Source organism: Stegodyphus dumicola, chromosome 9, assembly GCF_044657685.1.
Source record: "Stegodyphus dumicola isolate Sdum_Otavi_A_Nest chromosome 9, ASM4465768v1".
In the NCBI taxonomy this organism is placed as follows: domain Eukaryota; kingdom Metazoa; phylum Arthropoda; class Arachnida; order Araneae; family Eresidae; genus Stegodyphus; species Stegodyphus dumicola.
The window spans coordinates 156,197,437-156,214,786 of record NC_140776.1 but is presented as its reverse complement, the minus strand read 5'-3'; the positions used below and the strand labels follow the sequence as shown (position 1 = coordinate 156,214,786).

The following is a 17,350-nucleotide window of genomic DNA, read 5'->3' as shown; positions in this document are numbered from 1 at the left end:
ATTCTGTGCAGTTAAAAATCTGAAGCTGTAACTTAAATTATAATACTTTAATTAGTAAAAACTGATTTGACCGCAGGGTTTCTATTTTATTCTAAACATAACACATTTTTACTTTATTTTATGAATAAAGTTCTGATGTAAAACGAAATACAGCTTTCAAATAACACTGTTGAAATTTTAAGATGCAAGAACTGAAAATACGAATGAACAAAACACAGTTGACGTTTACGGTGCGAAAATGCTAAATTTTGAGACGTTTATGATAGTAGCTCATAAATATATTTTAAAAGTAAAAGGAATGAAAAAAAATGTGATATTACATATTGTAGGAGAGGTTACAAAAAGTAACCTCACCTAAATACCGTTGCTACACTCTTGGGAAAAGGCCGTGGCCCTTGTTTCCTGTTGGCCACCAGTCCATCTATCCAGCGATATGATGTCGCCAATGAAACAGTGTTTTAGCTTTATCTTGCCATCAAATTGACTCCTTCTACAGGGTGCGACCGCGTTCATAGCGTAATTTGACGTGAGTAGTACAATGACGTACTGCATGAATGCGCGTCAGCTCGTGCCACATTCGTGTACTAATGAGCTGCCATTTCGAGTATGACAGTGATATGGATCGGTGGACTGCACAGCATCGTGCCTTTGCTGTTGAAAGTTATTTCAAGAATAACTACTTTGTTATTGTTACCCAGCGTCTATTTCGGCAACATTTCAACTTGGGACGTCATGGGAAAGTTCCAGATGGACGGACCATTGCGACAGACATTTCCAGGTAGAGTAATTTCCCGTTTTGGTGACATTTCCTAGCCGCCTCGTTCACCTTATCAAGTTCTATGTTTCTTCTAACCTTCTTCGGAAACATACAATGACCTGACTAGGAACAGAGAGCTTACTAAAGCTATGTTCACTAATTGTAGTAAGTAGACAGGATACAGACGAAGGGTATACAAGACCCTTTATTTTTCTTTATATACAATGACTTCCGTACTTCGGAATACAATGACCCTCCACTCGGGGTCTAACGTAAAAGGTATAAAAATAAAACTAAACTCTAATTTAACTTTAGAATAAGATTGGCCTTATAATAACAGGAAGCGTATGTAGCACAGAGACTGTGAACACTACAATACGTTTAATTTATCAAGAGGATTAAAACCTCTGGCCTGGAAGGCAAATAGCAACTGCGTAACTTCTAAGGTAAGCGGCCTGCTTCGAACTCACTGCTTCCTCTCTCTCTCTTGGCAAAAAGGCCACACTTAAATACTTGGCGTTCGCCAGACAACTTTGCATAAACTCCTTCACGCTTATAATTCTGGCCGGAAGTAGAAAATAAGAAGTGATAGTAAAGATTTAAAATAAAATAAACGTTAGTAAAACTTAAGATCCTTACATACTTCCCGCCAGAGTTAATTAGTTTGAAACTGAGGTCTAAAACGACCTTGTTGAAAACTTTTAGCTCTAGAAACTAACGCGAGGCCAACCTTTTACAATCATAACTTAGCTAGAAACTAGAAAATTTAAAAGAAAGAAATTTGTTACAATAGCAGCTCCCGGGATATACAACAATCTCTTTTTTTTTTTTTTCATCTGTACTGCATCTAAACAGGAGCTTTATTCAATTCTGGTTCCTTCCAGAGATCTGGAAGGAAAACTAGTTTAATGAAATGTTACAGAATGACATCGCAAATAACATATAGAATATACTTCTCTTAACATTCTTATTTCATTCATGACTATTTTAATTATCTCTCCCCGTGCTCTCTGACATGTGCTGTAAAAACACCAAACACGAATGTGCTTCTGTCTACGTGTGCCACACTTCCTCCTACAATCAAAACACTAACGTGTTAAAATTCAACATACGAGACCTCTTAACACACCCTACTTTCAACTCTAAACCCTGAGGTACTATTCTGAAAGTGGCTAACTCTAAAGTGTAGCGTCAGAGAGCCTAACTACATCATTCAACCTTTAACACATATTCACCATGATTTAATCTTTACAGTCACACGAATAACAAATTTTTAACATTACTTTCACTTTTACCATATCACGGTATTTCTTAACATTCAAAATAACAGTTCACATGTATACAAGAACATATCAACATGCCGTTAATTTTACACATTTGAAAACATACATTAGTAGTACATTGTTAACTTCTATTCTTTTCAAAGCAAGTGCCAATTCTTTCTACATTGAAATAATACTACATTTCAAAAAGTCTTTCAGACTAAAACTTCTTTCTTGCTAGAATGTTTTAAATAAAATTTATACAATAACTTTTTACAATATTTAAGTCTTTATACAACGCTATTATACATCAACTTTAGTTTTACGCGCGAGTAATTGAAAAACATAATAAGAAAATCGGTCACAACTCATTTCTCGCCCTTTTGGCGATAAAGGTAGACCTCGCATGAGGTAAAACTTCTTGAAATCTGCCACTTGCAGTAAGAGTGAAAGATTAACTTAAGTTTGTAAAGTAACATAAAATTTTACTTATCTTTGTAATATTCAGACATCCTTTTCTGGGCCCAGTCTTTAAAGGTATAGCTGATAGTAGCTTGGTTGATCCTCCTTCTTGTACGGGCTCGCCCTTCAGTGCTTTCCTCTGGAAGCTTCCGTTTTTCACCACTACGGCCACCCTTGAACATCTTCCTTTTGTGCTCTGCTTGTGGTCTTGGCCGTTTGAAGGCAGCTGGTCTTGGTGGAACCGGGAAACTTCTGTCGTGATCCTGCGTGGACCTCGTTGTTGGCCGTTCAAATTTTTCTTGTACTTTTTCCTCCGCCGCTGATGGCCCTTCCGCAGTTCGGCGACTTTTGCTGCCGAGAGTTCTGTCGGATGAGTCAATCTTCCGTTTCACAGCCGGGTTATAGTTGGCACAGCCGGGTTATAGTTTATAGTAACCACAGCCGGGTTATCCTTTCTCCCGGTCCTTTCCACATACGTCGTCCTTCTCCCTTCTTCATTCTGGGGGTGTTCGTGCACTCTGTTTTCTGGACGGTGGAACGGCTTCTTTTTCTTTTTACCTTCAGTTTTTCCGCGGGGCAATTTTCTTTTCACTTGCTTCTGTCTCTCATTGGCTTGCCCTTGTACTTGTCGTTTTCCCACCTCTGGAACTTGTACCTGCGGTGTCTGCCGTACCGGATCCTGCAAAAGATCTGAAAAGATTTTCATTTTATTACGATCGAAGTAGGGTTTAATTTGATCAATATTTGCGGAACAGGTTTCACCATATCTTGCCTTTAACACTACAACAGCGTGAGTTATTTTTTCTATAACATATGGTCCTTCAAAGCGTGGAAAAAATTTGGCAGTTTTATCTTCTGGTGCTGAAGAAAGTGAATGCTTGATTTTTAAAACTTCATCCCCTACTTTATAAGTTACTCCCCGTCGTTTCAGATCATAGTATAACTTCTGTTTTCTTTGTGCTACTTCCGTATTCTTTTTTGCTTCTTTTATTAGTTTTTCTATATCACCCATTTTAAATTCTGGGGCTCTTTGTTGCACATAAAATAGTTTATCTAACGGTGTTATAACCTTTCTGCCTAGAAATAACTCAGCAGGAGTTTTGCCCGTTGTATCATGTTTTGCGGTCCTAAGGGCGAAAGCAAATTCATTGACATAGTTATCCCAGCTTTTATGAAAATTTTTAACATAACTACGGATAATTTTCACTATATTTCTGTTGACCCGTTCCGCTATATTTGATTGCGGCCGATACGGGACCATTTTTAAATGACGTATGCCCAGTTTTTGGCACATGTCTTCAAATATATTACTTACAAATTGAGGACCATTATCCGATATAACTTTTAGGGGCGCCCCGTATTTTAAAATATATTTATTTAAAATAGAATCAGTAACTAATTTCGCGGAGGCTCGTTTTAAGGGAACAATTTCGGTCCATTTACTAAAATGATCAACCATAACAAGGAGATAGCGACTTTTGTTTAACTGACTTTTTGGGAAAGGGCCCAATAAATCGATGCCGATTATTTCATTTGGAAATTCGGATTTAATACTATTTAGAAACCCGGCCGGGCGGAAATTAATATAATTAACGGCTTGACATGTTGGGCAGGACTGGACATACGCCCTTGTTAACTTTTGCAGTTCAGGAAAGTAGACTGCCTCGCGTACGCGTTGGATAGTTTTTCGAATACCAGCATGAGAAGCTAAAGGGCTGTCATGGAGCTCTTGCAGGATATTTAATCTAAGACTAACTGGGATAACAGGTCGAAATTCGTTGTTGGAATTCGTAGTTTTTGTGTAGAATAATAGACCATCTATTAGTTCGTAATGGGCCGCCCTATTTCTTATCGCCACAATATCTTGGTGGCTAAAATTTTCAGGATCCTTCAAATACTCATAAATACTTCCAAACTCAGGATCCTTACCCAGTTCGGTTATTACAGTTTCTCGGGAATTTATTGTACACGCTGTCAGCATTGCAACTTTTACGGTATTACCCTGTTCGTCTAATTTAATTCGTGATAGGGCATCTGCTACGATATTTTCCTTTCCGGGGGTATGCTTGATTACCAGATTATATTCTTGCAGCTTGAGTGCCCATCTTATTAACCTTGGGGATAAATTTTTCCCTGAGTACAATCTAGTTACCGCCGCATGATCAGAATATACTGTTATCGGCGCCTTTCCAAAATAGACTCGGAACTTTTGCACTGGTAACAGAACTGCAAGTGCCACTCTCTCGGTCGCGGAATAGTTTCTTTGTGTTTGATTTAAAGTTCGGCTAAAAAATGCCACGGGCTGCTGATTTTGCGAAAGTAGCGCTCCTACCGCATAATCCGAAGCATCCGCTGAAATTTCTAAATTTTCATCCTTTTCAGGAAATTTCAACACAGGGGCTTGCGTTAATGCTTGTTTTAATTTTTCGAAAGCACTATTGGCTTCAGCCGTCCACGAGAATCTTGCCTTTTTCCTTTTTAATTTTAACAATGGCTCAGCGATAGCCGCAAAATCTTTTATAAAGGACCTATAATATGAACAAAGTCCTAGAAAAGAAGAGAGCTTCTTTGCCGTGTTTGGAGTCGGATACTTTTGTACAGCGATTATTTTTGATTCATCTGTCTCGATCCCTTTTTGCGATATTTTGTAACCTAAATATTTTAATTCAGGGGCTGCAAATTTGCACTTTTCGACATTAACTTTTAGACCGGCCTCATTTAATAAAGAAAACACCTGTCTTAAATCCTGTATATGTTGGTCGAGATTATCACTAGTAATAATGATATCGTCTAAATAGATAAATGTGGACTTTCCAAGAACAGGTCTTAACACAATGTCCATGCATCGCTGAAATGTTGCTGGGGCGCCTGAAAGGCCAAACGGCATACGCAAAAATGCATAAGTGCCAGACTTGGTTATAAAAGCAGTCTTAGGCACGTCCTCAGGCCTGACCCCTATTTGAAAATAACCATCCGTTAAGTCTAAAGTCGTCATAAATTTGGTTGATTTTATGTTCCTTAAAATTTCTTCTATGATCGGTAACGGATATACCGGATATTTCGTTATGGAATTTAATTTACGGTAATCAATAGCGAATCTCCACCTTTTTGGATGCTCCAAAGGATAATCATTATTTTTCTTACATAAAACCACCGGACTAGCATAACTACTTGAGATAGGCGTTATGATCTTTTTACGTAGCATATCGGTAATATGCCATTCTATAATTTTTTCCTTATTCTTATCATACCGGTATGGTTTTTGACGAACCGGCAATGCATCTCCGGTGTCAATACTATGGCTAGTAACCTGAGTAAATCCTGGAATATCACTAAATAAGGAAGCAAATTCACTTACCACTTGTCGGATTCTATCTTGCTCGTCATTAGGCAGGTGGTCAAGATTTAACCTTGGCGGTTCAACCTTTTCTACACGCACTGGTTTCATCGTCAGCTTAAGGGACGCTGCATTAAAATCCAGTGTAGCTTGTGCGTCTGAAAGAAAGTCTATTCCTAGGATTAAATTTGCTTGCAAATTCTTTACTATAAAAAACATCACCTTTACTTGTTCGTCCTTGATACGGATGTACAAAGGTACTTTACCTACGCACTTACATTGTTCTCCTTGCGCCGCTAATACTGTTGTATTATCCGCATTATATATGCGGTATTTGCGAAAATACTTTCTAAAAAAGACTTCTGCCACACAGGAACACTGCGCGCCGGTATCCAGGAGTGCGGTGGCCGGGATATTATTTACCAAGACTTCAATCTTCGGAAGAGTTAAATTTTTCACCATTACTGTATTTAACTTGTAAGAAGAGGGGTTTTCGTAGCCTTCAGATTTCCGCACCCTCTCGTCAGCAGAAATCCGTTTTAGTTTAAATTATTTTTCCTTTCGGTGCTTTCCTTCTTTCTCCACTGGCCTTGAGACTTTTTTCCTGGGTTGCTATTGAACTGTCGACGTTCGCCGGCTGTTTTTGAATGCTCGGGTTTCCTTGCCCACTGATTCGCTTTTTCTCCGTAGCCATGTGCTTGAGTTTGCTGTAGTCTTGGCGTACCAAATTGGTTTCGCTGTTGATATTGGCGTCTTCTTTCGACGTCCGCCGTTCTTCTACTTTCAAACTGCATTGCTAGCTCAAATAACTTTTCCAGTGTAGTCGGATTTCGTAATTCAATAAAGTCTTGCACTTGGGGTAGTAACCTCGGCAAAATCACTTGAATTATTTCAGGATCCGGACGGTTTCCATACAAGAGCTTGAAAACGTGAATTTTTCTTAAAATAAAGCTCGAGAGGTTTTCCATTCTTTGTTGATATATACTGAAAAGTTCTGTTTCTAATTTCGCACGATCCCTTACAACAGGGAAGGTTTTTAGTAGGGCAGTCTTGAAATTTTCGTAAGTATAGGTGGGACTTCCTGCTTGACCCAAGAGACTTCTGCCGATACATTTGAACCAGTTAAGCGCTTGGCCCCTCAAAGCGCTGGTAGCTAAGATAACTTTTTGAAACTCGTGCACGGGGTAGAGCATGAAGTGGTCATCCAATTTTTCCAAAAAACTGGTTACCTGTGAGTTTCCATTAAACGTTGCTTCTGGTTTCATCGAAGCGCGCATGGTCTGGACGATGTACCCAAATCCTTCCAGAGCGGCAGCTGGCATTTCTGGATTCTGAGCCATTTCTGCAGGCAGCACAGGTTCTTCTTGAAATTCGGCCATGGTTATTCTTCGTCGGGCGCCACTATCAGGTTCTATGTTTCTTCTAACCTTCTTCGGAAACATACAATGACCTGACTAGGAACAGAGAGCTTACTAAAGCTATGTTCACTAATTGTAGTAAGTAGACAGGATACAGACGAAGGGTATACAAGACCCTTTATTTTTCTTTATATACAATGACTTCCGTACTTCGGAATACAATGACCCTCCACTCGGGGTCTAACGTAAAAGGTATAAAAATAAAACTAAACTCTAATTTAACTTTAGAATAAGATTGGCCTTATAATAACAGGAAGCGTATGTAGCACAGAGACTGTGAACACTACAATACGTTTAATTTATCAAGAGGATTAAAACCTCTGGCCTGGAAGGCAAATAGCAACTGCGTAACTTCTAAGGTAAGCGGCCTGCTTCGAACTCACTGCTTCCTCTCTCTCTCTCTTGGCAAAAAGGCCACACTTAAATACTTGGCGTTCGCCAGACAACTTTGCATAAACTCCTTCACGCTTATGATTCTGGCCGGAAGTAGAAAATAAGAAGTGATAGTAAAGATTTAAAATAAAATAAACGTTAGTAAAACTTAAGATCCTTACAACCTGATCTTTCATGTGCAGACTTTTTCCTTTGGGGCCACCTGAAACAAGAAGTTTTCCGAACACGTTGTGCCACCATTCCTGAGTTGAAGGATCGCATCAGAACTGCCGTTGGCAATGTCCCAGGGAATACGTAAGGCCGAGTTATGGCAAGCTTCCAACGCCGCCCAGATGAATGTGTTGTGCAGAGGGAGCATCATTTGACAGGCATCATATTCAAAAAGTAAGCCACTCAATGGACAATGAATTACACATTCGTAAATGGCATACCTTCAACTATTAACTGGCATAAGAGGTAATAAATAAATTACAGTTACTGCTTTATGGTGTGTTTTTAATATCCTACTATGAACGCTGCGGCACCCTGTATGTACATAGCGGCAGAAAGATGGTGTCTAACTTGTCATGTTATCATCTGCTGCGAGCTACATTTCTTAGACCATGTTGCATTATCACATAAGTTACATATACGCTGCATTTTATTTTTACTATCATATTAGGCCGTTCATTGGAAAACAGGAAAAAATGTACTAAAAATTTCGTATAAGACAGACGCAATTCTTACATATTATGTAAAGCTGTGGCTTTGAAATGCTAATATAGTTGATGCTTTTAGCATGCAAGTGGCACGCATAGAAACAAAAGTCGGCGTGATAATAGACAACAGTGTACCAAGCAAGTCTGCTAATTTTCTTTAGCAGAGGAATGAAATCTACACAGACTAATCGTCATATGAGAATTCAGTATGGTTACTGACGTAAGTACAGCTCATAAGGATGTGGACTTAAGTGAGAAGATGAAAGTACCACAAGGATGTTTCTCGCTGTGGTTCAGCAGTCACGGAAGATAGCATTGCTGCTATAGGTAACATAATTTTAGAAAACCACTGCATTACAATGCAGTAGGTGACATTATAAGCTCCTGAATCGATAAACCTAACGACTCTACAACATCATTACTGGACATTAGCATTGTACTAGTCCATCACATCATTCTAGATGAGCTGAAGTGTGTGAAAATAGGAACGAAAGCGCTTAACACCAGGAATGAAAGAATTATGTGTAAATGCTTGCTAAGAATTTGGGTCATCATTGGACCCAAATTCTTAGCAAGCAGCATGTCATCATTGGAGATGAAAAGGAAATATACTATCAGTGAAACGATTTCTGGGTTGATGAATGATTTCTGGGCAATAACTGATAGTAGTCACAACCAAAAAAAATATTTTCTCAGTGGTTATCTACCTACTATCTATCGTAACAAGCGTTAGCGCAAGTAGAGTATTTGAACCAGACGGTTCAAATAAAAAATAAAAACTAAACACTGATAATACAATTATTTAAACTCTGTAAATATATATATATATATATATATATATATATATATATATATTATTTTTCTGATTTTTTTTTTTTCACTGAATGCGGAATTACTTTTTTTTTAAGACAAGCTTTTGTCCTATGGAGTTCAGAGTTCGACAATTAACGATCTAAATTACATATATTTGCTATTCAAACTCTTTTACAATATTTCAAATAAATGTATGTTTGAAATATTATTAGAGAGCATTGTAGCATTTTATGTTAGCGAATAAACCATAAAGTCGTCTCCATTAAAAGTAAATATCAGAAATAATACCATTAGGTAATGTATGATTGCATCGGCAATATGCAATATTTATTTTTAATTTTTTACGATTTTGACTACGAGCAAAATTTTTCGAATTTTAGATATTTATTAGTGTCGTAAAAGTGTTAATTTCTAATATCATCAACAATATATCAATAGGAAGATAATTGACTCTACATCTTTTGTATATTAATATCTATACACAAAACAAAATCAAACAAGAAAATTTTTAGTAATAAACTAATTTTTACACAATATTTATATTTATTTATTTAATTTTCTTTAAATGGTAGCAAAATATTTTAATATTTTGGTATTTTTTTGTTCATTTGTTTATATAGTATATTTTAGAAAAAGAAATGCAGAATTTAAAATTGTGTGTATTTTTTTAATTTAAATTTTAATTTTATCTAACAGCATAAAGATTTGGTTTTATGACTTAGCAAGTGTGCTTATTGCTTTTATTAAAGAAGAAAACTATTCTTGTGATTTTTGTTATATTTTTTATTCGATAAAAATTTACTCGATAATTTTAAAGGTAAACCTGCAATACCAGACAGTAATGCGAAGCTTACAGATTAAAAATAAATTCTTTTAGCTTGCAAATTGTCGCTTAGTTTAAAATTGTTTCAGCTGCTGAGCTGGAATTGGATTACAAAGATTAAATTTAGATTAAAAAATATGAATTTCCTATTTTTTGGAAATATTCCTATTTATGGTTCCTTCTTTGACAGGCTAACGAAGGAACGTTGTCAAATTTGCTTTAGACTCAGCATAGTGCTGCCATCTACTGGAAATAATTGGATATATTTTCAAATCATGGCTTCTGACCAAAAAACATGCTTTCTAATTAAACAATTAATACACAGCCCAGTAAATCCTCAAATATTTGAAACTTTATACAAGTTTTCTTAATTTCTCTATCTTGGAAATATTTACATCGAACCTAGGGTATTTTATAAATAAGAAATACATGCAATTAAAATTCGAAACACTAAACAGAAGTATACACTTATCCGATATTAACTAACCGTCATATTAAAGAAAAGGCATTCTTTAAAAAAAATTAAATAGCTTCCGATTTGGTGGGAGAATTCAGGTTCATAATATTAATCTCATGGCTCAAGGTTAATGGCTATTAAATAAAACGCCCAGTCTTTAAAATATATTAATCCCAATCGTTAAGAAGGACAAATGAAATACGTAAAAAGAATAGCCGGGTGAATGGCATGATCCTGCACTTTACCATTAACATCATTATTATAATAGCATCTTCATTTCCGTCAATAGCATGATGTCACTAGTCGATGATTATTGATTATGATCTCTGTGTTGTCTCTTATTCTTTTAGGACTAAGAGTTATTATTTTTTCAATGAAATTTCAGGACTTCCTGTTCTTATGGCCTAGCTATTTAAGTTAATTTTTCTGAACCTGTAACATGCAACAATATACAACAATATACAATGTACAACAATATACAACCCACATTTAAGCACTCGTATCTATTGGTTGAGATTAGGATAATAATTCGATTTTTATGTCGAATAATCATTAACGCGAGGTGAAATAATTCAGAGATTCATGATAAAGGCCAACCAAAAGCATTAAAATATCCTAATATAATGTTTACAATTATATAAAAGAATACCTTCACCGGAATGGAATATATATTAGAAAGTCAAATAATTCAGTAATTAAAGAAAATTAAAGTTTTCATTAGGCTAATTCACAAATAATTTACAATTAAGTTCTAAAATTTTCAGGCTGCTAAAGATAAATTTCTTAACTTACCCCTTCTGAATTTCTGTCACAAAAGTTTACATTATTTGGCATTGTACGAAGAAGATCCAGAGAAATTTGTCTCTTGTGGTTTTCAGGCAGCTGGAATAAAAAAAGGTTTCCCATTAATGAATCGGCCTTGTATGTAATGAATTGGCTGAGCAAAAGATTTATGCAATGGAAAAAATGATTCTGTTCAGGAAGAAAAGAAAAAAGAGGGGAAAAAAAGAGAAAATTCTTCAGCAGGGATAATACAATACTTCATGTTAGAAACGTTCATGTTATGCAGTTTGAGGTAATTTTTGTAAACAAATTTGTAGCTCTAATTTCATTTTGATTCTAAATTTGACGACGTACCCTGCGCAGAAAAAAAAAAAAAAAAAAAAAAAAAGAAAGGGGGGCAGTTCTATGTCTCCCGTTCTACTGGGCCGATTGACAAAATTCATCTTGCGTTTCTCATGACACAAAAGCGCAACTTAGGATATATATTACATTTATATATAGCATTGTTATAATATAGATATTTTGACACAAAATCGGACGTTTTTTGAAATCACATGCCAAATTTTTTCCATGTTTCGATTATACAACTCAAAGTATCCAAATTGTCACGTTTTGTAACCATCGCACGAGTACTTTTTAAAAAATTATCTCTCAAAATTTTAGCTCCTGAATGTTAATTGAATTTGGTATATATTTGTTAATATTTCTTTTTTTATTAAACTTTTTTGATTCTGTGATTTTTTTAAACACTTTTCGAAATTTACGTTCATTCCAAATAAAACTCGCCAATTTTGTGATTTATTTTTAAAATTTGTAGTTTTAAATACCAACTGTTACAGCCCTGTATTATATTTAAAGAAATTAAATAATGAAGAATATACATAAGTGTATGCATGTTTTTCGCATTGTGATAAAACAACGGTATCTAGTAGAGCCATCCAGTTTTGAATAACATAATCCTCCTGCGAATATGGGCATGTGGAAGACCAAATTTTGAACTTGTTTTATTATCTGTTTCATATTTTGTCAGACATTAAAGAATTTTTGATTAAGAAACTCAACGATTTCAAAGCGAGGAATGACAACACTGTACGGGGAAAAAAATTATCTCCAGCGCGCGAGACTGTGTATCGAAAATTCTTAAGGATATGCTCATGTTAAAATTATTTTGTGATATTGCCGTTGAACTGAATTTTATGGTTTAAGTGCGAAGAACATGATATTTAATAAATATAGATAACACGCAAAGCGATAAAAAACGCTCTTTTGGGCGTAATATAAAGTCTGAAATCTTTCAGACCTTTTTTTTTTTAGTCCAAAGGGGCTTTGTCCCTGAACTACTGTTTTCATTTTGCGTCGAATCACTTTGAATGTTCGTTTCACTTTCCAAACTGCTGCCACCAAATATCATCGCCCTGTATTATATTTGAAGAAATTAAATAATGAAGAACCTGCCTAAAATGTATGCATGTTTCTCGCATTGTAATAAAACAACGGTACATAGAGCCATCAAAATTTGAATGACGCAATTCTGCTGCGAGTATGGGCATCGGAAGGACGGGCTGGGGGGGGGGGGGCGGGGGGGGTGGTGGGTGAGTAGGTGGGGGTGGGGGGTGGGGGGGTTGGCGCATATTTGGGGTGGGGGTTTGTGGGGGAAAGGGGGGGGGATAATTTTGTTCGTTTCATTGTGTGGGTGCTAGATGATTGTTTGAAGCCCAAATTTAAAATTTCGAATTTGTTTTATTATCGATTCTTATTTTGTAAAACTTTAACGAATTTTTGATTAACAAACTCAAGGATTTCAAAGGGAGTAATGGCAACATTGTACAGAATTATATATATATATATATATATATATCTCCAGCGCTTGAGACTGCGTATCAAAAATTCTAAAGATATGCTTAGTTTAAAATTATTGCGCGACATTGCTCTTGAACTGAATTTTATCGTTTAAGTGCAAAGAACATGATATTTAATAAATAAAGGTAACAGACAAAATGTTTAAAAAACGCGTCCCTTTGAACGTAATTTAAAATCTGAAAACTTTGAGATTTTTTTTTTTCCCCCGCGCAGTGTACATAAATCATGTTTGTAAAGATAATCTGAAGAATAGAAACATCATGCCTGTCCCTACTACAGTATATAATGTTGAGAAACATGACCATTTACCTACTGCAATACATAATATCATGAGACATCCACCTGTACAACTATGCATTGCTAAATGTGCCATGTAATATAATGCATTTTACTTGTGCTAAATAACGATGAAAGCTCAGAGTGCCGGTGACACAGCCAGAGGTGGTAGGGCTTGCGATGTTAGCTTCACCTCGTCACGGCCCTTGGATGACACCGTAGGCTCCGAGAGGGTGTTGGTTTTTTAGATAAGTCATGGAAGTGGCTAAAGCCTATTTATTTAGGATAAATAATAAGTGGCCTCCTAAACGTATACAAGTCACATATAATGAAAGTAAGTAAAGTAATTATTTTTTTTGCATAAACAGAACGAATAACTTCTTTCTGTTAAATTATAAGCAGATTCATTATTTTTCACAGCTGGCAAGTATGCAGTACATATAATTGCTTTTTCGTTTTGTTTATATGGTACAAAGTTGACGGACATTGTATACGATTTTAATTAAGCTACATTAGTAAGTTTATATTTAACAAAATGTAATTTTATTTGGCCTAAAATAAGTAACATGCGGTGTAGATAACTGTAGTTTTGGAAATCTGGAATCGAGAAAACTAGATCGTTAACTGTAATAGAATTGGCAATAACAACTTACTGATGAAAACCTGACTTGCAAGTTTCGGAGGTACCAATATTTGGGCTCTGTGTTTTGCACACTTATGGGAATCTTTTTAGTTGAGAAATGGAGTACTCGACCACAAATGGGAAGCTAACAATGGAAAAAATTCAGATGGTAACTCATTTTGCCGACATCTTTAGCGTTCTGTCACAGCTTTACTAAATGTCATTTACTCCACATAGTTACTGAAAATTTTTTTCTGGGACAAGTTTTTAGCAGATATAGATAGAGCAAATCTCACGGTTCTTTATTTGGGGATCAAAATATTATTTTCTTTAAATCATCTACTGTTAAATCAAGTATTAATTGTACACTTAAGAGACAGGCATGGCAACAAAACCCATTAAGATTGATGAACCTCACAGTAAGTGACAAAAATCTGCAGGCACGAATCAGATATTTCTCTATTTTCATTTAAGTATATGAAGCAAGCACTCTAACACGATACACTGAATAATGAAGATTTTTAATTAGTCATAATCATTTCCGTTATCACTAGTGTTCTGTTTGCGCTCTGATTGGTCATTTGGTAATAAGCCTGGCATCTATTTGATTGATGATTTTATCTGAGGCTTATTTTTGTGTAGAGCTTAGATTCTGAAAACTCATGTTTCGATTTCTTTTTTGATCAAATCACTGTTGCTTAGCGTATAATGCACAGTGTTAATGGACCTTTCTTGAAAATCAGTTAAGCTAGAAAATATAGACAATTTTAACTGTATATTGTCTCTACGTAGTTCATTTTTACTCAAGTTTTGGATATCTGGTTGTTGTTGTGGCTAAACTCGCTTGTCTGATATCAGAGCGAGCCGAAGAATTTCATTCTAGCAAGGAATCAAGATTGCGTTTGCCTTGATCACCATACAGGTATCAGTACGACTTTGCTCAGTTCCGCCCTCAAATTTTGAAGAGAACACCTCAGGGGGACGGGACCAAGGAGCTCTCATCCCTCTTCCCCTACACCCAACTGTCGCGAACGACGCACACTCCGCTCTTGGGGAGGCGTAATGGCAGACCGCACATTGAGTTGAACAATGTTAAGCAAATTTCGCTTAGTGCGCATGCTTGATGGTGTACCTTTGGCGCGGGGAGAAATATTGGCGACTAAGCAACCCTACGCTAGCTTATTCGTGATCATCATGGCTGTCGAGTGTGTTCGAGTGATGTTTACAATTGTAGTGTTGTGGAACTTTGCTTATTAGTTATTTTAACGTCCATACCGATTGCACTTGCTTATTTTTCTAATATATATTTCATTGTAATTAGTCAATAACAGTGCATTTAATATTTGTTAACATATGTTCGTAATAATTTGTTATTTAAATGTAATTTGTTTACATGTTATAATTCAGTAATTGTAAACTGGAGTATCTCGCTTAGTTTGTTAGCGTATATTCGCGCTTTTATTTTATCATTTCAAAGAATTTAATAACTAGCATTAAGGAATTGTAAAACTTCTTCAGTGTTATTTGCAAGCACTTGTTATATCCCTCAGTGTTTCTTTATGTATGTACGAATGGAACGTATGGTAAATCCTGAATTGTTTTTATTGATTAAAAGTATAATGAATAAATTTTCAACTAATATATCCTAAATTTCAGTCTTTTTCTGAACGAAAATTTGTACAGTTCCAAAGGAATGTGCAGAATTTCATAGGTATTATATTTTACATTTTGAATGCAAGCACTGCTTCACATTACTTCGCAATAATTTCAGCTTTCTAGTTGTTTGAGCAGTACAGCAAAAAATGGTATTTTAATACAGTAATTAATTTACATTTATATTATACTCTACGAGGATTTAAACGCCAGATTTGTTTACAATCAGATGGCGATACATCTACCATATACCGTATTTATCTTCTTTTCAAATCGCGCCAACATAGTAATTACGCCAAATTGTTTTCTGGGCATGCGCAGTATGCGACATTAGTTTAACACTGTTCAACTCAATGTGCGGTCTGCCATTACGCCTTGGGGAGCGGATTGAGTCTCCAGACCGACGAGAATCGAAAAAGAAAGTTTGTTTTTTGAAAACTGGCAACGATGAGTTTTATGTTTTAGAACAATGACGCAGTAGAATAATGACGCATTTAGATATGTAAAAAAATGACGCTAAGTAGTTAGAAGTGTTTTTGATGTTGCAATGATTTAGATATTGTTCCTCTTTTGTGTGAAATGTCAAATAAAGCGACTTATACAAAATAGTGCCAATTTTAGATGAGTTTGAAACCAAATCGGAGTCTACAAAAGCGGCGGACCAGAATCGAAGAACGCGGATCATAAAGGTAAGCAACCTTTCTTCTTTTGCTTATCTAGAATTTTGAATGATCTGTTTTTTACTGAATTGAAATGATACCAACCTCTCGAGAGGACTTTTGGCTCTTCGCATATTTTGAGTGCCTCACTACTGTGCAAAACACTGTGCATTTACAAACATTCATGCCTTCTCCGGATTCGTACCCGGGCCCTTCGATACGGCAGTCGGAGTCAATAACCACTATCTCGGTTGGGCGGTTTACATATCTGGAATCCACAAAACTAGATAACTAAACTAGTATATTGTTTCTACATAGCTCATTTTTTATGCTAAAAATGTTGTCATGTTATAATTTGAAATGACGATTAAAGATTTTATGGAATGTAAATATTGACAAATCGAATATCAGCCTTGCTGAAGAGATAATTAAAATCAAGACATTCCATGTCTACAGCTATCTTTATACTTTGTCCATGCTCTAGATGGCATCACATGATTGATTAAAGCGTCAAACGCTGGATTCCGAATTGGTATTTGATTACCCCCCCCCTTTTTTTAAAAATCATAGCCAGTTAACTGTTTGCAAAGTGAGCCATATTCGTTAGCTCAGAAGTACATTTTTCTAAACATATCAGTTCTATGGATTTTTGCTTTAAATTTGAAATTGTCACATTTGATAAGTTTTTTCTCACGCCTCTTCTACGGATGTGTTTTTCGATTGAACAGTTTCGTTTCACGCTTAGCCTTACCCCCGTAACAATTTTTACGATTTTCTATCAAAGTTGACAGCGTGAAAAATTAGCGTAAAAGGTTATTTTCCGCGGGGAACTTAAGATTAGCGATGGAATGGAAGATGAAAGAGTAGATTCTCTTCAGGAAACTCTATGAAATTTCGAAAGGTCGCTGAATACGAAAAGAATGAATAAAATTAGTTAAAATAATTTACGTCGATGTAAAAGTAGACAATTTCGATGGATCATGGACATCAAAAGAAATTTAATCAATTTAGAAACTGGGAAGGGATTAGTTAAACTAGGAAGAGACAAATTAATCACATCAGTTTAATTCTAAGACG

At 35.8% G+C, this 17,350-nt stretch overlaps 1 protein-coding gene across 1 annotated transcript in view; it reads right to left on the bottom strand.

Annotated features, from left to right (window-relative positions):
- Positions 1 to 17,350, bottom strand: part of LOC118184628 (uncharacterized) — an 888,058-nt gene that overhangs the window by 125,105 nt on the left and 745,603 nt on the right. The window contains exon 15 of the mRNA XM_085824262.1: positions 11,213 to 11,302. Within this exon, the coding sequence (XP_085680388.1) occupies positions 11,213 to 11,302 (90 nt within the window). The remainder of the gene's footprint in view (positions 1 to 11,212; positions 11,303 to 17,350) is intronic.